Raw genomic sequence first — 23,565 nt, 5'->3', positions numbered from 1 at the left:
ATGATCGGAATTACATGGTGAGAAGGGCACTGAGTTCCAGGGAATTCCACAGTGGAAAGGGAGCTCATGGAAGTTCTATTACTTGTATGCACATTTGGTGAATTTAGCTGCACAACCATTAGTGAATGTTGTCTGTAAACGAAGTGGGATTTTGCCTCACTGTACAAGCTTTCTAGCCCCGTTTTACACTTATAAAAAGCCTCTCTTCAAATTTTGTTTTGTTCCAATTTAAAATGAGTCAATAACTTCATTGCCATGCTCAGCATTACAATTAAATTTAATACTTTAACAATCCTATGTCTAGTGTAGCTGTAGTTGACTAGTAATGGAAAAGATAACATGAAAAGAACATTAATATTTTGCAGATGATGCATATTTTCATTACTCTTTGTCTTTAGAAACGATATATGGAATAAAAGCCTGGCCCCACTAACAGCAGCAAGGTTTCACTCGTTATTCTTCATTTGAAGTTCCTTAATTCTCACCAATGCTTTTGCTGTTTAATTACATACCGTGTCAACAAACATATTTGAAGAGCAGCTAACAAACAGTGGTAAAGCTCTTAAACCTGTTTTACGCAGTGCAGACATTAAATATAAATTACACAAGACATAGCAGCATTTTGCAATATTAAAAAGTACCTAAAAGCTTATATTTGAAAAAAATCACATAAGAAATACTGAAGGAAAGGAAATACTTACAAGAAACTCATCTCTAATAAAATACTTGGCCCTTGTAACTCTGGGATCCTCACCAGGCTCTGGTATTGCTGATTAATAATAAAATAAGCATCTCATTAAAACAGATGTTTTTTGCCAACAGCGCCTAAAAATCATAACTTGCTCTGTTTTCTGCTCATATGTGATAGAAACATATTTTTCAAAACTATGAGATAAAACAAAGTGTAACATATTTAAAACAGCAAGATTACAGTAGAACAAAGGAGAATTACAGTGTCCATAGTATCAGACATTTGTCAGGTAAGAAAAATGACTGCAAATACGACAAAGAGGAGTCCATTCTTGTGACTACTGGGTCTCACACTGCAATAGCTGGGGAAGAGTACTAGTGATGTTACAGGTAAACTGTAATGACAAATGACTGTATTATATTTATTACTGGTCCATTCATGTATAGATGTACATATTTGCACAGTACTGTGAGGAAGACCCTTCATTATAGGCTTTCTATTTAAAAAAAGGATCAGTTTGTTGACTTATGGTAACTACCTCTGACATGAGGGTCAAAGTTGGTTCTGTTGGTATTCATTAAAGATTACTAGAGGACTGCCCCTATAGTATTAGTGTAAGCTGTACTGTAGTCCACCAGCAAAGAAACAGGATTTTGGCATTAATATATTACATGCATAAAAGAGGACTGTCCCATTATTAATACCTAAAATGGAATAGAATAGTTCTAAAGTCCATCTAGTCCAATTACTTGATCACTTTGGGGCTAACCTGAAGTTAAAAAGTTATTACTGAGGGCATTATCCAAATGCCTCTCAAACACTGTCATGCATGGGGCATCAACCACCTCTCAAGGAAGCCAGTGTCGACCAACCTCACAGTAAAGACGTTGACCTAAAAAAACTAATGTCCTGAACCTCCCCTGGTGCAGCTTTTTGCCATTCCTTCACATCCTAAAACTAACATTACTCGCTGGCTGAAAAACAATGAAGGAATATTTATACTTGGAGTTTTCAAGTCTTAGCTGAAAATACCAAAAACATTAAAAATGTGATTAATAACAAAATGATGAATTGCTGATAAAACTTAAATAGTCTTACCATCATCTGGTGTAGTGTAGCGAGCAAATTCTGGAAAGTAGTCTTCAATTTTAGATTTCCCTGCCAAAACTTTCTCTGCTAGCAAATCTTGTTTATTCAGGAAGAGAATTACTGAAATGGTCCGTAGCCACCTATAGAAAATTGAAGCCAGACACTCTGAGATGGCATAGCTAGGATCATTTATTAAAGCAAACAAACCATCAAAACTAACACGTAATCTAGTTCTGGAGACAACATACTCAAATGACACTATAATAATTGTGAAAGGTTTCTCTTTTACACCTTAATCCAGTGGTGTAATTCAGGGTGTATGCCAAGTTTGGTTTACAAGGTTCTAATGTGGGCAATGAAATTTGCCCACTTTCTACTGTTAATCCAACTGCAACAAATAGGTGAGCTTATAGTAGTAAATTAAGAAGTGGTTACCACTGCTTTAATTACTTCACCCTCTGTAGGGCAACTACCAATTTGTAACTCTCCAGACTGTTTTTCAGTTAGAGTGTATGAGACATTAATGAAGCAAGTAAACAGCTGTGATCAAAGACTAGCTTAGATGGTGTGAGAAGAAGCAAAATAACGTAGGCTACTTTGTATGTGATATTATTGATTTATGTGATATTAACAACGAAACCTCAATTCACAGACCTGTTGTTCCAGATACTCTTGAAGAGGTTTAGTGCTTCTTGAAGCCGATTGGTCTGATTGTCCTCTCGTATAACCATGTTGTAGCTACTGCTGGCCACCACAAATATGATAGCAGTCACATCTAAAGCAAGAAATATCCATCAGTTAATACCAAACTTCAGAAGAAACATCCATGAATTCTAGAGGTCAACCAAAAGCTGCTGAATTTTCAGCTTTATTAAGAGACCAGACTGGAAAGTTATAGATTACACTTTCTAAGTACTGAAAAAAAACACACATTAGTGATAGGAAAGTGTCAGGCCACAGAAGCTGAAACGATGATAGAAACTATAAAAATGAAAGGAATAGAAACAAGAGTGAAAAACTGAAGAACGCAAATAAGATAATTTAAAGGATACTCAAAAAACTGTACAGAAATTTAGAAAGCAATTCAGAGCAATCAGGAAAGGACACGGAGCCCAGTGGGGCTGCATCCCAGGAAAACAGCACTTTTGATCTGTGTGAAGAGTAGTAAGAAGAATAGTAGGTTGCTATACATTCGTGGTTCATTGTACAGTGTACTCAAAGGCTCTGATCTCTTTCTTGGGATCTGTTCATAGGATAACAGAATTCTGATTTCTGTGTGGCTGTGCTGCTCCAGACCTCTTACACTGACTTCCAAGCTCATCTGCCTCAGACATCAACAGCAGAAGAGATGAGTCAGATCATGAGGTAACAGGAAAAGGAAGGAGCAGAGGTAAAAACCAAACAAGTCTGTTATAAATAGCACAGACGAAAATATTGCACAGTAGTTCCACATATAGTGAGAGGGTTCAGATGGTACTCTGACAGCCACTGCAGCGAAATGAGTCCTAAGTTGCATTCTACCTTATCTCTGCTGTACGATCTCATTATAACTTTTCTAGAAAAAGACAGACTTTAGCATAGCTTCATAAATATTTTGTCCAAACAACAGAGAAAAAGAAGAAAATATTTTTCACCAACTGTAAGAAAACTTGTATGTAGAAAGGTTTCACATCTAAGCAGAGATAGAGTGAAATACATGCAACACTTTAGGATACATACAAAGCTATCTAATTTAAACTGTATGGGAGTTACGAATATAATCCTCTAAAATAAACAGACTAGAACCTCACTCTTCAGACTCCAGAGCTCACAAAATACTTGCACAGATTTCAGGTCTTACCCATACCTGGTTTGGTGCTGTGTTAGCATTCTAAGGAAACTAGCAGGTTATTTAACCGAGGGTATTGATTTATGTTTTCAGCAAGGACCTTCCCCTTATGTGTGTTTTTGACAAAACATGCGTGGCTCCCCAGAAAGGTGCAGATTTATAAACCTCATCATAATTTTTTCACAAGGGTTGTTTTGGGGCTACACTACACAATACTCTAGTGTTTTGCTTCCCGTTCGTTACATTGTGTCTAAAAAGACAAATTTTCCCTACAACCTCTTACCGCATGAGTGTGCTGGTGCTGATTTGGAAAGAAGCACCCATGACATAACAATGGGGATGCAATTATGCACAACAGTATGACATTCTGATATTATACCTATATTAATTATATTGTAATTGTACTTGTTATATATGCACGAACACATGTAAACCTTCACTTTGAAGGCAGAATCTCTCCGTCTTTACTCAGTTGACAAATGACGCACAAACACTCCAACAAAAGAACTACTTAAATGAAGGGAGGGAAGCTGACGAAGATCAACAAACTGTGAGGTTACCAAGCTTTAATTCCTTTCCATTGACATTCTCCCTAAAGACCACAGTTAGAGAAGTTTACGTGACAAGAAAAATTTCACCCCGTGTGACTGTTTAGAGAATTCCTTAGCAAGCTACATGGAAAAGATGATGGCTTTCATAAGGTGATGACATAAGACTGCACGTTAAGATTTTGTGGATAAGTGTTTTATAAAACAAATTCTAATCATACCATTAAAACACTGGATCCATTTTCGGCGTTCATCTCGTTGTCCTCCGACATCAAACATACTAAGAAAAAAAAAGCATAAAATGGGTCACAATACTTCCCCCCACCCAAATGCAAACAGAACACGTAAGAAATTTTAGGACTTCCACGTCCTAGAAGCCAAAAGAAATTGAAGATTCTGAGAAACTTAACAGGTAACGGTCCACTGACACATGCAAGCAGAACTTTCATTGCAAAATACAACCGTTTGCTCTCACCAATATCTACAAATAAAGAGTAAGAAATTCTGGTGCATGTGCATTGCATATTCATTTTCACCCTTACAAACTAAGACAACATAAAAAAAAAAAAAAAAAAGGTCCTGCAACAAGTCATTTATTGAAAGAAGTATCACAGTCAAACAATCTTTCTAAACTGGCACAATACAGAGAGCATATATTTTCTGCTCTTAGGTATTGTACAAAGCTTTTGGTAAAATATTTTACTATCTAAAATAGCACTGAATCAAATAGAAAAGGCATTAGTAAAAACATTAAAAATATTTTGTTCTTTGTCATCTAAAATGAAAGCAGAAAATCGCATGCCAACTTGAATTTCTTTTTAAAATATGTCTACTAAATTCAAAGATCAGAAAATGTTTTCAATTAAACATCGACTTGAGAAATACAAAAAGAGTCTCAAGGATTATACGGTATTCTTTCCTCCAATTTAGCCTCCTTCTTATCTATACTGTATTAAGAAGAGGAAAAAAAAAGGAAAAAAAAGGAGGATATACTTACTGAAAATTTACTTTGTCCACCTGAAATTTGGTTTCAAAAATTCCTGATGTCAAAACTCTGCATCTGAGAAGATCCTATAGCAGAAAGGAAAAGTCATTGATTCAACACATACTTTATAATTCTTCACATATCCAGCAACAGCAAGAAAAACCTTTTACTTAGTGCTGAGAGTGTGCTACAAAACAGAAAAGAACATCATCAAGCTGTATTTAAGTTTCTAATCTTGAAAACATGCACACAAATAGATGTGTGCTCAACTTGAAAAGCACATATATTCTCACAAGCAAGCTGCAAGTGCCAAGCTTGGAAGAGAAGGAAACATTTAAAGGCCACTCAAAGCAAATGCAAGAGCTCAGAACAGTGCAGAATCATCACTGGAGATCTGCCTTCACTGAATTCAGTGGGATTGTGGCACACGATAGGACCTTTAAGCAACTGCCAACCAATTCCCAACCCCAAAAGATAGGTCTCCCCCCCCCAGCTACTCAGTGCTTGGCTATTGAAAGGAGTGTTGAAGTCTCAGGCTTTTCCTTTTTTTTTTTTTTTTTTTTTTTCCCCCTAGAAGAACTACAAATTCAACCACTTAGATCTTATAAGAACGATTTTTTTCAAAGATAAAATCTGAAATCTTCACAAGAGCTACAGAACTGTTTAAAAAACAACTGTATTGGAATTTATTCGTGTCTACTGCAAAGCAGCGACAGCCCTACATAGGTAACATCTGCCAGCAGAACCTACTTTGCATAGGCTTCAAGTTCAAGTCACAGTCCAATTGTGACTTACTACCAAATACCGCTTTGAATTCAATTAAAGGTTTTGTAATTTAGGACTCGAAGTTTTGGTGTTCTTCCCAGGAGATCTAAATAGCAGCTAAATTGTAGCATTTGCAGAACATAGACAAGATCACACAAATGGACCAGACTGCAAAAAAATTTACATGCACACTACAAGGTATGTTCTTACTACCTAGGTACCCAACTGGTCAGGGAAAGCCCAAACGACACAAAATCCGAAGGTTATAGAACACTGTTCAATCATTAAACTAAGTGGCTACATTTTAACATCATTTTTTTTTGAGACTGAATTAATGTTGACTGGGTATTTTAAATACTCATATTGAAAGCTGTATATATTTAAACATTGTTCCAATTTGATCCGTGTGTTTGAAATAATTTGAAAACTGCAACACTTGATACACAGAAACAAGCTTGGAAAACTGGATTCTCAGGAGCTCTGCATCCCTAGAAGTCAATACAAATGTGACAGAAAAAAAACAACACCTACTCTCAAAAAAACAAAAATCAAACATTACACTCAATAGTTTTTATGACAAACACATAATGCCCCAGAGAATAATCCACATGGGCCTGTTTTACCAAAAGTTTGTGTGGAGATTGAATGCAGGCAGTGCCCCAAGAGGTGTTCTTTCTGTTACTTACAACAGTAAAAGTAGGATTGTTTTATTTAGGTAAGTAGTTAAGTAGTTAAATAACTTTCCTCGTCAATATTATTTGCTAAATTTGGGATATTAACATCGTCTTTGGTTATTTATCCTACAAGAGTACACTATATGCTTTATTGCATTTCTTTTATGGGCAGAAAGTTAGGAATACGTACGTGATTTTAGACTAGAGACTTGGTCTTAAAGAATATCCTCAAATTCTCTGTAACAAAATGAAGACTACAATTCCTATTCTGATACAAAATAAACTAACAAGGCCATTTTTACAACATCCCTTTTCTATTAAAGCCCATGGAGTCATTTTATTGTGAGGGGAAATTCACCAAGTTCTACATGAGTAAGAATATGGAGCATGCTTAGATTTACCACGCTTTCTGCAAGTAAGAGCTAGATAACACAATGAAAGAATTAAAACTCAGATTTCTATCTGCATTCAGGAAAGCCTATTTTCAAGTATGTAATTTAGTAACTCGAAAAACTGATCTTCCCTGAAGGTAAACAGGATCTTGCAAAATGTGCCCTTTTCCACTGTACATCAGATGGACATTTCTGCTCCTTGAAATATAACCGTGGAGTCTGCAGTCCAGCCACAAGGCCAGATCTGCACATGGTCTCACTAAAATGCCATATGTGTCCTTCTAGCAAGTGGTAAAAATAGGATAATCTGCTAGCTTTGAACATACAGTATTTACTGTTGGCTCAGTGAATGCACTGATCCTAATTAGAAAATGAGTCTAATTAGTAAAGAAAGTTTGTCTGATTTGAAATTGTCTTTAATTACAAGATGTACCATTTTTAAGAAGTATCTATACTTCAGAAAAAGATGTACTGACATACTCGTACCTGGAAAACTCTATTGCTATTTATGTTGCTATTCCTTCTATTTATCAGGAAGGACATATGAAAAGGAATACACCATTATTTTTAATTGTGAATAATGTATCTTCCTGCTTTTCTGGATATATGGCACACCGAAGGAGATGGTGTGGTTGAGAGGATACCAACCAACTTTGCATCAAGGGAAGCACATGGCAGTTATTCAGCAAGGAGGGCAGAACATTAGAAATTACTTATTCAAATGAACATCTGAATTATTGTGTTGCTAAAGTATAACATGCCTTACATCTAGACAGATTTTCATTTCACAGTACACATATATGTTTAAGCATGACCACAATCCTAACGACAAAGTAACTTTTACTGGAATATTGTACTTGTTCAGTGCATGGTAATAACTACATTAGTGCCATAAATCGCAATTGGAAAATTAGAGAAAAAGATATCCTCGAAGACAGAGGGTGCAGATAAGCTGTATAATTTTTTAATGCGTTTTACTTACCTGGTCAGACGGTGTATACTCATTTTGTTTGACTATGTCAATCTTGTCTAGAAAACTAGGGAAAAAAAAAGAAAAGAATAATTTGGCATTCTCAAATTAGACAAACTTTCTGATGCTTAATTAACTGACAGCTCCCAAGTAACAGTTGATAAGTTTTATTGCATTCAGATTCACGAAGTGTTGAATACATGTAAATTGCTGAACATACGTGTGCTAGCATTTACATTGTGCATCTCCTAGCAGCACCCAGCAGAGGGCCGAATTCCCAAGTTTTATTCAGCAAGCCTGCTCATCTCATTCCAGCCCCCTCCCACTCCGCTCCCTCCGGCAGCAAACACGCACGTAGTTTAACTTGGGTGATATTACAAAAACTGTACAGCATAGTCTGCTCCTGCTAACAGTAAAACAATGACTCAAATAATCTGCCTGCATATAATATTCTAGAAAGTAAGACGAATATTTTTATGAATAAATGTATCGTCACTGTGTCTTTTAATAAATGAAATCCCTAAACTGATTTCATTGCAGTTAAGTGTAAGGGAACACTGATTTTGTTGTCACCTGTTGGAAAAGCTTTTCAGCTTACTTTCTGCAGAAGTAGTACTAGTAGGCACAGTTATAAAGTACGTATAAGAAGGTTTATTTTATTCAAAAATCATTAGGCATTAGTTAAAGGAGCTATCTTGGAGCCTTTAAAAATGCTTTTGCCAACTTGCTGTAACCTTCTAATTATCTTTAACTCAAAGGGCAAAAATCTCAAGGAACCAATTTGTTTTACTGTGCTGTTACTCTAAGATTCAAAGACATAAAAAAACAAGTTTCAGAACACAGATGTTATGCTATAAGTACTCTGACCACCTTGCTTAATATCAAGTATGCATCAGGGTTATGCAGGACCTGACACCTTTCATTTTGTACTAGAAGGAGACCTCAAAATGCTTCTACAGTTAACTCTACTGGTAACATTACTGACTAAAATATATTGGTTTTAAGACTAATTAAGTTTCCTTTTAAACTCCAGTGCATGAATTCTTTTCCTTATGAAGCAGAAATCACAGAGAAAAGATGAGTTTTCTCAAAAGAAGATTTCCCTTTGGATTCCTATTCCTAGAAAGGGACACTGAAACTGCATTCACTATGGTCATGCTCAATGATTTAAAGGGGGAAAAAGGTAGCCAAGTCCCAGCTTCACAGATTGGAAACCAAAATGCCATTAAAATTGGATTGGGTAGCCCTCTAAAATAGCCCTCTGTTTCAGCCCCTACTTCTCAACAACTCCCTAAAACACAGTGCAGGGGAAGGGGAAAACAACTGGATGTTTTAACAGTGGCTTCAGGGTAAAGGCATTTTTGCCAGGAACTAGATTACCTTCTTGTTTCAGAGACAAATGAAAAATAAGTTTTGTTTCGTCTGAATTACAGACTTTAAAACACATCAAAACTCATCTTAACAAACATACTATTAAAAAAGTGAGACGTAAAGTTCAATTTCTGTCATGAAAGATGATGTGGACACAGGCAAAGTTAAAATTGATCACCAAATATGTACTGAAATTTACAAGCTGGAGTTTTTCCTCATCTCTTCCAAGCTGTTAAATAATACCCTCTTCTTTTTAACCCTTAGGAATAGAAGTAAAGTGTTTTGTTCCGTACACGGGGGATGTTAAATAGGGATGACAATCATGAATTCCAACTAGCACAAACGCTTGCACATTAAGAAGTGCTCTCTTAACACCAGTCTCAGAATCACACGGTGATTTCACAAGTTGGAGGATGCTTGAAAAATGATCATAACATAACACGTGCATAGAGACTTTGAAGTGATTACTACGATGTCCCAGCCTTTCTGTACTGAATTTATCTGAGCATAACATTTCACGCAAGGTTCCACAAAAGGCTTTTTTTTTTTTTAAAAATAACACACTGCTAATCAGCTTAATGGATTTTGGAAACTGACAATTAGAAAATAACAACAAGATATTGCTACAACCTGGAACTGAAAGTACAAACCTCTTACTGTTGTTTATGCAGACTATTTTTAGGCCTATGATTTCCTTGAAAAACATCAGCCACATAGGAGCAGCAGTACTGTACTTGAGATGAATTCCAATAGCAACGTTCATGCCAGGTAAAACAAGTTCAAATGGAATAAACATTTCTTCTTCCCTCCTAAATAAGTTCCAACGTTCACTAACATCTGATACTCGTAACAATACGAGTTCAAGAAGAAAGTCTTTCAGTGTGTGATAGTAACCAGAAAACCTTCACTGCTTCCAGTGGCATTTTAAGGAAAATGGAGCAAAGCAGCATGTTAAATGAGGATTTCCTCCTGTGCATATCCCTTTTCACAAAAGTCTGCTCTATCAACTCTAGAATGGGCTAAAGACATGAAAAACAGTTCGATCTTTTGCACAACTATTTAAAAAAAAAACAAAAAAAAAAAACAAAAAACCAACATACATATAATTCTTTCAATTGAACAACTTCAAAATAAATGTGGTCTAAAATAAGGAGCAATGCAGGAACATGAGAGTTCAGAAAAGTTCAATACACTGTGTTCAAAGAGGTCTGTGCCATTGTTCGTCCAGACCAAATAATTTATCCAGTAAATGGAACTAATAATCAAGTGAGGTGAGAACAAAGCTTAATTCAAAATGAAAACAAATTCACCATCATTAATTTTTATTTTTAGTTCTTGTTATACTCTACCCAAAACACAAGTGAGGCCATTTCAGTACTACCTTGTGTGCTGAACTCACTGCTGGTGGATTGTTCTAAGTCTATTGGAGATATGCCCATCTGCTACGGCAGCAATGAATTTCATGGGGAGAAGGCAAAAAAAAAAAAGCTACTACTGAAATAATTCAAATAAAACTCTCAAGCCACGAACCCAAATTTTAGACAGAGTAAGTTTTGCACTAAGTTACAAAGTCAGTTTTTTTCTTCTGTAAAATTTTCCCAGAGATTATATGGGAAAGCTATTTTCCAGAAAGCAAATCATCCATTCAGCATTACTGCCAATTCTCACTTAGGGCCAAATTCTGGACATGACTAAATAACAGCTATTGCTCTGCAAAATACTGTCACTCAGTATAAGGCGCTTTTGCCTGTATTATTTATTTAAAAAGAAAAACTGCTATGTTGCTATGACACATTAAAAAATAAAATAAAATATTTTAGGTCATTTGTAATCAGCAGTGCCGTGGTAGAAGCATCTCCAGGACAGCAGCAGATGTGTCCCTAGGATATTAAAATGCAAGGTATTAATAAAAAATTTAAACGATCTGAAATAAAAAAAAAAAAAAAACACACTTTATTCTTGGATCCCTTTCCTCAGCTTGGGGAAGGAAAAATGCATGTGAAATGTTTTAAACACATCTTTGAGAAGAATCCAGTTTCTTTAACAGCAAGGGGTGTACTTAGAAAGCAGGTTTCATACAGACACACAGAAGCTTTCTTTAGCTCCCCCACAACTTAGGTCATACATGTAACCCCAACTCTTTCCCAGTTTTTTAGCAAGCCTATTATGCCAAAATCATGTCTCAATTTTCTCATCAAGACGTATGCAAATTTCTGATTAGTTCTGGAGTTCTTCTGTGATACAGAAATAACTGCTCTGGTTTTGCTTTATTCCTCTTTGGGGGGAATTTACTGAACGAGCAATGCTGCTGCAAGGCTAACAACTGCTGTCTCCACTTAAAGGTATGCAACACATTAAAGCCTCCACCTCAACAAAGAGCACAACTTCACCATTTGGGGAAAAACAGGGAGGGGAAATTGGGCTGCCTTTCCTTAAGCATTTCCTGACTGTCTTTTCAATAAACAGTAACTTGAAATTTCAGTCTTTGTGATTTGATGAAACGGTTGACAGGCAAGAAAAAAAATCTGCTCTATCAAGACGAGCTTTTGTTTTCAATCTACAGTACCACTGCAAAGGGCTCTTCAAACTGACAGCGTACCTGTGTTTGAAAAGCTCTATTCCCATTAGCTTTTTTTTCTGTCAAGTCATAACCTGAATTTGTATACAAAATGTCTCTCTCTTATGACATACTAAGATCTCATCTTCTGCATGCTGCGCATCAAGATTCAAAAATTCAGTCCCAACTAAATACAACATTTGTTTGTAACTCAGCTCCTTCGACACTAGTACGGGAACTTTGTGAAGTTTCTCGCCTCTGAAAGCCTCAAGGTATTTTACAGACAGTAAATCATGCTCACGAGTCCTGCCTGCCTCCATTCACGCTGCATTTCCTGTCTCTGCCACCACATCCTGAAATACACACCTTATATTAACCTTGTTTTAAAGGTAGGGAAAAAATTTGAGGCACATGAGGAGTACGTTAATTGCCCAGAGTCCCTCGAGTCAGTGGAAATGGAATTTTCATTTCCTCTGAGTCATGTGTTTTTATCAAGATATTACTAAGAATTAACCACACTTATATCTACCCCGATCACCTTTAAAGCAGTCTTCACAATTCATGTTTCTGTGTCTGAAAATAGTATTTGTTTGCTGATCTTCCTAAAGAGTAAACTGTGTAAATGCCCAATAATTTTTATTATTTATTAATACCCTGTCAGGGACTACAAAACTGATCCCAAGCTCTCCAAGGGAGTTTTTAAACTGAAATTTAACACAATCTAACATTAATAGTGTTTATAAACAATAAGGCGTTTTTAATTTCTCTGAACAGATCGAGCTTTAGTTCTACTTCCCTCCCTTTTTAGTGTTTGCCGTAATCCTTCATGCTATTCAGGAAAGGCTTTCTAAGAGCTAAATAGTTAACTATTTGATAAAGTCTTTCTTCAGCTGTTTTGTCCATGCTGAAGCCAGAGTCACAGGATTAGTACAAAGATACAATACTCTCTTTAAAAGGGTATTCAAGCCGAGAAATACGTGATGTATGTACCGTAACTTGAACACAGTTTAAAAAAAAATGTAATACAGAGGCGTTTTCCAAACCCTGAAAAGTCAGGTCTGCTACAGCGTCAAACCCATGGCTGCCCATGCAGACCAACGCACTGCCCGCAAGCCCAGGGCAGAGGCTTTATTTTCCTTTGCAAGCGCGCACGGCCACCTCGACTGCCCTCAGTTCTGTCCGTTCCTGCCACTCCTGGGAGCAAGCAGGGTATTAAGGGAGAAAAGTCCTATTTCTTAAACTGGTCGTAAAGATTTCTTCTACATTTCAGCTGATTTATTTTTGTAAGAGAAGCAGAAAAGCAGGCAGAGTTGCAGGAACGGCGTAAATAAAACAAGCAAACATTTGATCTGCTAGTATTTATGGTATCCTGTGAACATGGATGTTACATGAAACCAAACTTGTCATGTTTTTCCTCAAAACGCAGTTAAAATTAATATTGGGGCATTAATAGACTTTGTTTGTTTTTAAAGCTACACTGGTATTTGCTATGATTTGCAAAGCTGCAACGTTTGCTGTTTAGGTGCTGGTAGAAGACATGCCATGAACGCGTTCCTGGGTAATTTAAAACGTTCAGAAAGGCACAGTTCTTTTTTTCCCCTAAGCAAAACTAGATAAGGGGAGGAAAAAAAAATAATTTTGCAATTACTTTAACCACTTCCCAAAGAAAATGAAGAAATCACAACCTTTGGAGACAGGCACATGCAGCCAGTACTGTAACAAACATGACTGGTGTAAGTGCGAGAGCACTGTTATCGCGTGTAAAAATATCTCCGATACGTTGTTCTCATAACGAAATTCTGCATGGCAGCTCTCAGACATGAGGACACCGTTCGAAACCAGATTTATATTGCAAATGGACTGATTTGTAGCACAAGGCTCCAGCAGACACAAGCCCAAAGGTAACTCTTCAGAAAAGCTTCCCAAGAAGTTGCAAGTATTTTTTATTTCCAGCTTCAGGTCAACTGGTTATTGGGACTTCCTTACCGAAGTCGCCAGGCACACAGAAGGGGTTTAAGGACGAGGTGAAGCTCCGAATGGACTAGTGGAGAGCATTCACGTGGCCCCAGCCCAGCGCAGCGCCTGAACCTGCCGCATTCCAGCCGCTTGGAGGCGGAGGGGCACCATGGCTCTCATTTTGAAGCAAATAATGAGAAAGCTGAAAAGTATGACTCCATATATTTGGAATCATCTTGTGGTAATCAAGGTTACAGTTCCTTATATGGTGTGGAGAACATGAGGCACACATAAAAAAATAGAATATTAAAAGTAGGGGGGATAAAGAAGCGCAACTCTTGCAAAAACCCCGAAGCGCACCCAAGCGACCGAGCAGCAAAGCCCCGGAGCTTCGCACTGCCACGAAATACAAACCTTGCCCTAAAAACAAGGCCGGTTATGCGCCCCGCTTCCCAAGCTGCCTCATTAAAGCAGCGTAGGGCTCCCGGAGGCCGCGAGGCATGAATGAGTTTCAGAGAAACCCCGGCGAACGCAAAGCCTGCCTTCCAAGAAGCGACCGAAAAGCGCAAATGGGGAAAAGGTAGGAGAAAAGGAAAATCTATTTAAAGCAATCGTAGTTGTCTTTTTTTTTTTTTTTTTTTCCTCTTTGCCTGTCTAAAGTTAGTCTGGCTTAGAGGATGCAACTAACTTTCCCAATCAGTTTTACATTACAGCACAAGTCCAGAAATAGCTCCCAGCCGCCTTGGCCTCTAGCACGGTTGCCATGACAATGGAACCACAGCTCTATAAATAGCTCATCAGCACCAAATCTTGTGAGACGCATCTGGAACGGGGCCAGCCCAGCCCCAGCTCGACAAATAAAAATAGGCACAGGCGGTTTTCAAAGGCTGGCAAGGTACAATGCGGCTCGGCCCGCGCCTGGGGATGGGCGGCAGGCAGGGGAGAGAGCCCCAGGGCTCCCCGGCATGAGGGACCAAGGGGTGGCGGGCCGGGACCAGGCCCCACAGCCCCTCACAGCGGGCCCAGCGCTCGGCCCTTCCCTCATTTCCAGTTCATTTCCAGTTCTCCTTCTTCTCCCCCCAGCCTGCAGCAGAGCCGTACGGCTTCTGAGCCCCTCACAGCGCAGTGCAGTGCACGGGAGGCCATTAAAATAAGGCAAAGCTGAAGAAAAGTGATCCTCACGGGTCCCCCCTCTGACTCGTGGTTCGGTGCTCGTGTGAAGCCGGAGGGCTGCGTGCTGTAGCACAGCCGTCCCCCAGGCCGCAGGCACACTGCTCCGCTCCTCGCCTGGACACGGCACGGCCACAATCACGACCAGGAGGTTACAGAGCGAGGGATCCGCGCCCCTACAGCCCCAGGCCTTGCCTTCAGAGGTCGGTGAGGAGCGGCACGAGCCGGCCCCAGCTCCACAGCCCCACTCGGCAGAATTGCCTTTCGAACAAGCGCTTGCTTTCCCTCGGTGGGTGAGAAAATGCAGTATTTTTAGCACAGACTCTTGATCAACCCATTCAATTACATCCAAATTATCTGTGTGGGAACAGAATGTTATGTCAAAAATGTTATTCAGTGTATTTGTCAATATTACCCAACAGTAGGCATTTGTATAATCAGGAGACTCAATATTTTCTGCAGCGTATGAAAGCAACGGTTCAGGAATAAGACTGAAGTTGTACGGCTTGGCAATTTCAGACACGGGAAATAGTAGTCAGTGTGATATAACACAGCGAGCACAACTCTCAAAATATAAAATCTTCGCTGCTCTATCAAAAGCCAATAGAGACTACAGATGGTAATCAAAATACTGCGACTATAATAAGCATTGAAGCCACAGTGAAATATCTTCCGTATGCCATAAAGGCACCAGTGCACGCATTCAACACAAACTGCACCATCAGCCCACAGGATTCCTTTAGGTCCCTACATGGATATTTTCATTTCTAAAAATTGTAGAGTAACTTCCATCCAGGCTTAAATCTGTATGTAAACTTCCCTTCCCTTCCCCCTTCCGTTCACCACATCCAGCTTGCTCATTTGCCAGCCGAACAATGTATACTTCAGAAAACAGCAGTTTTCACAGAAATACTTCTGGAAAACGTACTTTATAACATGTAACGTAATGCGATTCAGGATTTATTGGGTTTTATAAAGATACTTCAAGCTAGTTTAAGAGCCTATAATCAGCTGCATGTTTGGATTGAAATGATATAAAAAAGAACGCTATGTATATATTTCTTCCTAAAGAAAGCAAATTCATAAATAATTATGAGATGGCTCTCTCTGAGTCACACAATGAACAAACCTCATGGTTTTGTAGGGGGGAGAGAGTGAGGCAGAGGGTTGGCAAACAGAAAGCACCACCCGGGGCCCGACCTGGCCACTTGGAGGGGCTGGGCAGCGCCTGCCCGCTCCTCTCCTCGCCTTGGGGCTGCTGTCCCTTCCCGCAGCGGGGCCGGGGAACATCTCGTCCCTAACACTTCCACTAACCGAGGGCACGCTCTGCCCCACACCTCTGCTGGGTGCTTTTCACACAGCCCCCCCTCCCTATCGCTATACAGCGATACACAGAACAAACCCCAACTCTTGAGGCCTTTCTGGCTGCCCTCACTTGTACTTTTCAAACCTGTAGAAGAGGTATTTTCGTCCTCTCATGACTACCAACAGACTGGTTAAAAACAACTTACTCCCAAATGCCCTCAAGGTGCACCCCCGTGATACAAGCCTGTATATGTCCCATAGCTTCACAACAGCCCCTCACCCCGCCCCACATTACTTCACCATGCCAGGAGGAAACTTAAGCTGATCCAAGCCTCAGGTTGGGTCCAGAAATGAAAGGTAACGGTATGAATGAGATCACTGCGCCAGGATTCGATCCCAGGGCAAGCCCGGGGCGGAAACATGGCTAGGGAGTGGGAAGGAACATGGTGCAATCCCTATTATCTTCTGCTTTCTTTGAGGAAAAGAAAAAAAAAAAAAGGCTGCCAAAGAAGTCAAAAAAACAAACAAGGGAAAAGAAGAAGCCATTAAACATTCACACAACAAAATTTCTCAATTCACTTCCCTTTCTGCACCTTTTCTACAACTTTTCTTCACAAATTTTTGTGGTCCAGAGCAACGAGAGACCCAGACCTAACCAACAATCCTGTTTGTTGCAAAGCACAACAAATGGATTGCTTTAGGCATGGGGACTTTAGCCCTTCTCTACAGTTTGAAACGAATTTGTTTGCCTGTCGCCATTTTCACCTATCCCTATTTACAGGCCGGTGTTCTAAAGAAAACAAGAACAGAATTAATCAGGAGGCAAAGTACCAGCTACCTCTGAACAATTCATCTGTTACTGGAAACTGAACGAAAGGGAGATGGCAGGCTCAGCCTGGGGATCTCTGAAGGATTATCAGGCCCTGCACCACCAGGGTACCAGCGACAGAGAATGTGGGAGCTGCAGCATTAAAACTTGAAACTAGTTTTAACCTTGTGCGACCCTCCAAGACCTTCATCGTGCAGAACCAAACTCCTAAGCACTCCATCAACTTCCGTACCTTTTTCAGTTATTTCCGTAAGGGCTCTGAACATTTGTAATTTTAAACTTCACACAGGGAAGGAAAAGCCAAGGATAATACCTAATTGTAAGAAAATAAATTCTATTGCCATGTGTTTTTTTTTTAAGCTATCGATAAAGTCATCAAGCTGGAATAATGAGAAATCCAGTATGGTTGACTGCGAATGTCTCTCCCATTAAATTCCCCACCTTAAATATCCATAGTCTAAATATATTTTTGTTGTGCCTGTTTTCTGGAAGGTAGAAAAAGGTCTTTAGCTACAACGGAGGTCAGTGATTTTCTGTTGTAATCTGTTTTTAATTGTAGACTAAGGTGACAGACCAAATCCAAACAGAGCAGAAGAAACCAACAGAACAATCACAGACTGCATTAGACCAACGCTCAGTGGGGGCTGAACATGGAGGGATATTTTAAATTTAATAATTTCTAAAAACCAAATTAAAAGAAACTTGTACAGTAAGGAAGAGACATTCTCATACAGGTTTGAAAATAGTTTACACTAACTCGAACTAAGGAAACTGTTTAGGCAAAATCATTTAGGCAAAAATCAACATGAATAATTTTAAATGAAATTAAGAAGTGGCTCTACAGAACACAACTTCGTTTGAAAGGCCCCCAGTACACTTGAGTACTTCAATTTCATATTTCTTTTCTAACGTGAACAACCACCCATGCAATTTTCAAATATCTATCCCCTACTGTAGGCTGCTGTAAGTAATTAAGACAGGTGAACCTAATGGGATATCCTTTCATTGTGTTTCAACAAAGCATTTACATGGAATCCTGTCCTTCTGGTCTTTAGCTCCCTCCAGTGCTATCAAATCAGTAGAATTGTGTTCTGTTGATAAAGACCGTCACATATATAAAATTTTAAAATTGAATTTTTCTCACAAAATTAATGACGTCAGGATTTCTAGAAAAAATATTTTAAAAATACAGGATCATTTGGGGACAATTTTATCTTACACAAAATAGAGTGCTTCAATCTTTTGTGTTTTTCACATTGAACACTGAAAATTTAGACAAATGGGACAGGCGTTACTTTATGGTACAAGATGCAGGCACGAGCAATGCTCAGAAGACTGGCTAAAAAGCTGATCTCTAATGAAGTACTTACACTAGCTAGACCAGGCAATGGGAAAATAAGGTGGACTGAAAAAGGTCTGAAAGGGTAAAAAGCTGGTGGTGTCTACAACAAGAGCATCATTTCACTGAAAAAACAGTACTTTCCTTCTACTGGGATGGTGCTGGTAGAAGCGTACTCTCGTTGACTGTGATGGAAAAGGATAGCCAGAAAGTTAACAAACAAACAAAAATATGTATCAAAAAAACAAAGAGCTAGAGCCGAAATAGCTCTATGCTGAAGGCCACAGAATGCTTTACAAGCATTTTTAATTGGTATTTGCACCATGTCTTTCAGATGCTAGAAGAATTAATACACTAAAACCCCATTTGGTTTTGCCATTTGAAGAAATGGAGATATCTGCAGAAGCAGACAAATCAAATCAGACAGCCCCTGCATTCTTCTGCTCGTGTTGTTAGTATACTCTGAGCCCTAACTGCTGCAAATACAAAACCAGGCGCTTCCTCGGCTTCCAAACATCTAAAACCAGGCACCACCATTTTTAACAGAGATTGCTGAAAAAGAGGCAGAGGGAGATGATACGATCTTACTCGACAGAAAAGGAATTTTGCTCCCAGGATTGAGTTTCCGCAGGAACCAGGGAAGCAGTTATACTGCAGAGGATGAATATGGGCCCCAGATGAGCCCAGAACAATGGGAGGACAAACGAGCGCTGTTCTGAGGGCGGACTTCGCTGCCTTATTTAAATATATTTGTACAAAGGTCTTCAGAGAAACACTTCGCTGCACTTAACGTGCAAGAATCCAGTCCAACACCGGAATTTTGCCTATTTAAGCACTACCACAACCAAGAGCTTTTTGCTCTGTATTTTAGGAAGTTTGGTTCTGCTGCAACAGTGCAGGAATGTTGACAGTTACCCTGCTCACGGGAAGCTCAAACCTTCCACCTCCCCTGTGCCAGCGCCGCACGTGATGCTCGCTCCAGGCGCTCCTGGCCGGGGCGGCGGGCAGCTCCTTCGCCGAGCTACCTGTCAGTACCTGCTCGGCACTTGCCAGTTGGAGCAATTCGCAGCAGCTCACATTTCAGTTTTCGCTTTTCTCAGGGCATGCTTTTTTTTTTTTTTTTTTTCTCTCTCGAACTTGGGAAAAACAACTCCAGGCCTCTGTAAAAGGAGGCAGACAAACTGGCATCATGTATTACAGCATCTGTAAGAGCGCACCTCTCAGCACTGAGTGAGTGGGAATATCAAGTTACTCTTCTTTCTTCTTGAAACATTCACTTGATCATGAAATTTAATACCAGCCATACTTAAAAAAAATCATTTTAAAACAAACAGTTGATACAGAGCTACCACAGCAATTGTATACTGTTAATTTTGAGGACCATACTGTTATTAATCTTTGGCTACTGTGAAAATCATTCCCTGCAAATATCTTTTGCCACACAATAAAATGAAGTCAAATTTAAGTGCTTGTCTCTCCCTGGTACACATTACATGCAGGCAGATAAAAGGAGCAAGAAACCAAGCTCGATGCCAAATTCAAAGGCAAACACTAAAGGTGAACACATTAATTCTGTGGGAAAGCCACTGGCAGGGAGGGACAGCACGTCTGCAGAGGTACAGCCCTCGTCTGTTCTTGTGTAACTTTTACACATCACACAACAAGAACTGTCAGTCATTTTATTTCATGATTCTGCTCTTTGCTTAAATATTCAGATTCCTTTTTCACTCTTCCTAAAAGGAAAAAACGAATACAGACCCTTCACTTATTTAAATGTTGTTTGTGATAACATCAACACATGGCCAAAGACTACAAAATATTTCCCCAAATAGTATTTGCATATTTATCATTTTTAAGCTTCCAATTCAATGGATACCTCATACAACATGCTGGCTTTAAAAAGACTCACAAACAGCACTAATTTAGCATGATAAGCTATTTTAGAATAATTTACATAAAATATTGTGGCCCTTCCCCCTCTCTTCCCCACAGACCTGCTAACTTTACTCAATTTATCCTAAAGCAGAATTTTAATCATTATAAAAATATGAACTCCTATAAATCTCATTTCCCAAAACAGACTAGCTATAAAAAGGACTTTCAAAATGGTGCTAAAAGCTCTAATCATTAAAATGTCTGTAAAACAGAAAGTAGAATATACTTCTTTTTGCAAAAGCTATTTTAACATTTGCAAACGTTACTTTTAGCACCAACTTTTCTAACCCGCGTGCTTTTAAGAACAAAGCAACAGAGAATGTAGAATCAGAGTGTGTGAAGGAAAGGTAAAATCCCTGACAAGGCACAACCGTAGCCTGTTTCCTCTCTCAGCCAGCCAAGAGTGGTGTGTGCTGGTTTCGGCACCGAGAGGTTTCCTATTGTAGTCACTGACTCACGCCCAGGCAGTCAGGTGCTGCAGACGCTGGAGCAGAGACGGTGCCGGAGTCAGTGCGCAGAGCTGGGGCTGGCGGGGGCACGTGTACAAAACCGAGCTGCACAGGAAAAAGGAGGTGGAGGGAAATTTTTGAAGGACTTTTAAAATACCTTCTCCTGCAGCTAACTTGGGGCGATGTTACAATGAGGAAGTGGTAACACAGTTGTTTCAGTTAGTTTTTGTTGTTTTTTTTTTTTTTTTTTTTTTTTTTTAAAACCAGCATTATTGAATCTAGTCAGTATAGGTACAATAGAAACGTTGTAACTACCTGAACAATTACTAAACATATTTGTAGAATGTAACTATTTAAACATTGCAACCTTAACAGCCACCAATAGGGAATAGATACCTCTCTTGGAACAGAACCTGGTACTGAGACATTAAGGCTGAGAAGTGCTACTGGAGGCGGTTCAGTGACACCTCGAGCCATGGCTGCAGTCTCAGCACCCTACCTGGGAGATTTTAGAGGCCAAGGACTGAGAAAAGAATGGGCTCCGAGTTTTATATGCTCCTCCTCTGAAATGGTTCTCTGCACGTCCAGGCAGTGCAGAACCAAAACCCACCTATTACCGAGACTGGGAAGAACCACTGCTCTGTGTTACACCAAACAAACCTCTGCTAAATTACTGTCCATCTCCAGAAACCCCAATGTTAGCCCCTCTTTTCTCAGGCGATGGGGGGAATGGAGGGGAAAAAAAAAGATTCTAGCCGTTATGGTCTTGAGGCAAGTAGAAAATGGTGCTGTGAGGTCTACCTACCTATGTAGGGAGTGTGAAACAAGCACATCTGAGAGGTGGAAAATGATTTCATCTCAGCGAGCATTAATTCTGAAACTGCGGTGCTGCTGCTGTATGTTGACATCATTAACTACTTTATTACGCTGGAAAGAAAGTCTCACAAAGCTAAGAATAACAACTCATTTTAGCACCATGAGTGGGTGGACTCCTCTCCCCAGCCCCTCAGCTCAGGCACAGACGGGCAGAAGGAAACCTGAGGGAAAGGGAAACCAAAGTGGAGAGCCCAGGGCATGCACACAGGTTCCACGGAGCTGCCAGAGCTCAAATCCCACAGCAGGATTAAAGCCTTACAATCCCAGCAGAGAACACACACACATCTTGACAATCTCTTTGTCTGCAGAGGGCAGTGTCTCATGTCTGCATTTTAAATGGCTGAAATCTTAAACCTAAATTATTTATTAATGGATTAAAAATTTCCTCTTCTACATGAAAGGAACATTTAAACAGACTCACAGGAAGAACTGAACAAAAACGGATGCTAAAAACTATGGGCTCTGTTCCTGTAGTGGAGAAGACAAGAAGGGGACTAAGAAGGTATTCCTCTTCCCCAGATGTAGTGTTAATTCCCACATCAACATACATGAGGGGCTATGAACCCAGCTGGGGCTTTGGCCACCCGTATAAAGCTATGCACAATAATCAAGTCTATTATTCTGTATAAAGAATAAGGAAACCTCTCATAATGTCTTATTGCAAGGAAGCAATAAAGGACGTGCAGCGCCCTTCAGTGTTGCAGCCTTGGTTCAAATATGTGCCTGAAGCATAGCGGTCACCTTACATTTGGTAATAAACATGCAATTCCAAAGTGTGCTAGGAAGCAGAGGCACGCAGCAGCAGTGCTGGAATGATCAGACCCAGCCGGGCTGTGCTGGCTCACCTATTGCTCTGATACCTGTAAGCAGACACTGTGTGATTTAAAGCACAGAAGACAATTCCAGGATTTCCATTTGTTCTGCACTACTATAATTAGAGCTTCCGGCTCCTGGTTTACACTAAGAACAGCGGCGAGGACTGCAAGGTGGAAGAGGCTCAGATCAGATGGGGCAGACTGGGAGAAAGGCTGGTGAGAAAGCTCAGTAGTTCTGGAGACAGGTAGGTGTGTTCTTCCATTACCTGCACTGCATCACCTGCTTCCACACGGGCATAATGTTTGTAGACTGTGTGTATGTGAAATACAGCTTTTATTGCGCTGCAGCATTTTAACTCCACTTCCTCTGCTCAGCAGCAAATTATTAGATTCACCACAAAAAAGGGGGGGCTAAGTGCGGCGGCAACTGATACATTACACAATAGCTAATACACATCCATTAAATATAGCCATTTCCTCTCCTTTCTTCTAAAACTTTCAGCCTAAGAGGTTTTTGCAGTATCTTGATCGTGTTGGCTGCCCTGTATCGATAGCTATAGCCAAAACTAGCGACAGGTGCAGAGCTTTCCACATGGCACTTTTCCCTTCCCCTGTGCCACCCATGTTTAGATCCCACAGCTTCAGCTTGTAAAACTGCAGCTATCTTCTTCATATAAATGCACAGGAAGTCCAAGGAACAGACTGCCAACGAGCAGATGAGAAAATTAAAAAAAGATCTGTGACACTAATCAATCATGCCAGGATTATACAGTGCATCTAAATGGAGATTTTAAGGGAACAGAACTGGAGTACTTCTGCAGATGAGCATATCCTAAATTTTATTAAAAAAAAAAATTACTTTGAATGAAGCAACTTCCATTGGAGAGACCTATGTTTTATTAACACATCTTAAGATTTTCTGTTTCTTTCTTTAAAGATAATAAAATGGGGAGGAAAAAAAAAAAAAAGCTGATATAAATATAATTCACATTCGGGTCACTAACTTTCATGATTATAGCTC

At 39.5% G+C, this 23,565-nt stretch overlaps 1 protein-coding gene and 1 long non-coding RNA gene across 7 annotated transcripts in view; one reads left to right on the top strand and one right to left on the bottom strand.

Annotated features, from left to right (window-relative positions):
• Positions 1-23,565, bottom strand: part of GNAS (GNAS complex locus) — a 150,215-nt gene that overhangs the window by 4,033 nt on the left and 122,617 nt on the right. For all 4 annotated transcript variants that reach the window (XM_027442827.3, XM_038166013.2, XM_072026680.1 and 1 more), the window contains exons 6-11: positions 7,955-8,009; positions 5,154-5,227; positions 4,378-4,436; positions 2,435-2,555; positions 1,790-1,920; positions 702-769 (exon numbers count right to left, since the gene is read on the bottom strand). In XM_027442827.3, the coding sequence (XP_027298628.1) occupies positions 702-769; positions 1,790-1,920; positions 2,435-2,555; positions 4,378-4,436; positions 5,154-5,227; positions 7,955-8,009 (508 nt within the window). The remainder of the gene's footprint in view (positions 1-701; positions 770-1,789; positions 1,921-2,434; positions 2,556-4,377; positions 4,437-5,153; positions 5,228-7,954; positions 8,010-23,565) is intronic.
• The window catches only part of LOC106018981 (uncharacterized), a 33,092-nt gene continuing 23,630 nt past the window's right edge, over positions 14,104-23,565 (top strand). For 2 of the 3 annotated variants that reach the window (XR_005260432.2, XR_011804590.1), the window contains exons 1-2: positions 14,104-14,406; positions 17,083-22,789. This is a non-coding gene — a long non-coding RNA (uncharacterized lncRNA). Of the gene's footprint in view, positions 14,407-14,526; positions 14,722-14,909; positions 15,286-17,082; positions 22,790-23,565 lie in introns of all 3 variants that reach the window. The other variant, XR_011804589.1, reaches the window with a different exon arrangement.

The sequence above is a fragment of the Anas platyrhynchos genome, chromosome 21 (assembly GCF_047663525.1).
Source record: "Anas platyrhynchos isolate ZD024472 breed Pekin duck chromosome 21, IASCAAS_PekinDuck_T2T, whole genome shotgun sequence".
NCBI classification, from domain to species: domain Eukaryota; kingdom Metazoa; phylum Chordata; class Aves; order Anseriformes; family Anatidae; genus Anas; species Anas platyrhynchos.
This window is presented reverse-complemented; position numbering and strand designations above follow the sequence as displayed.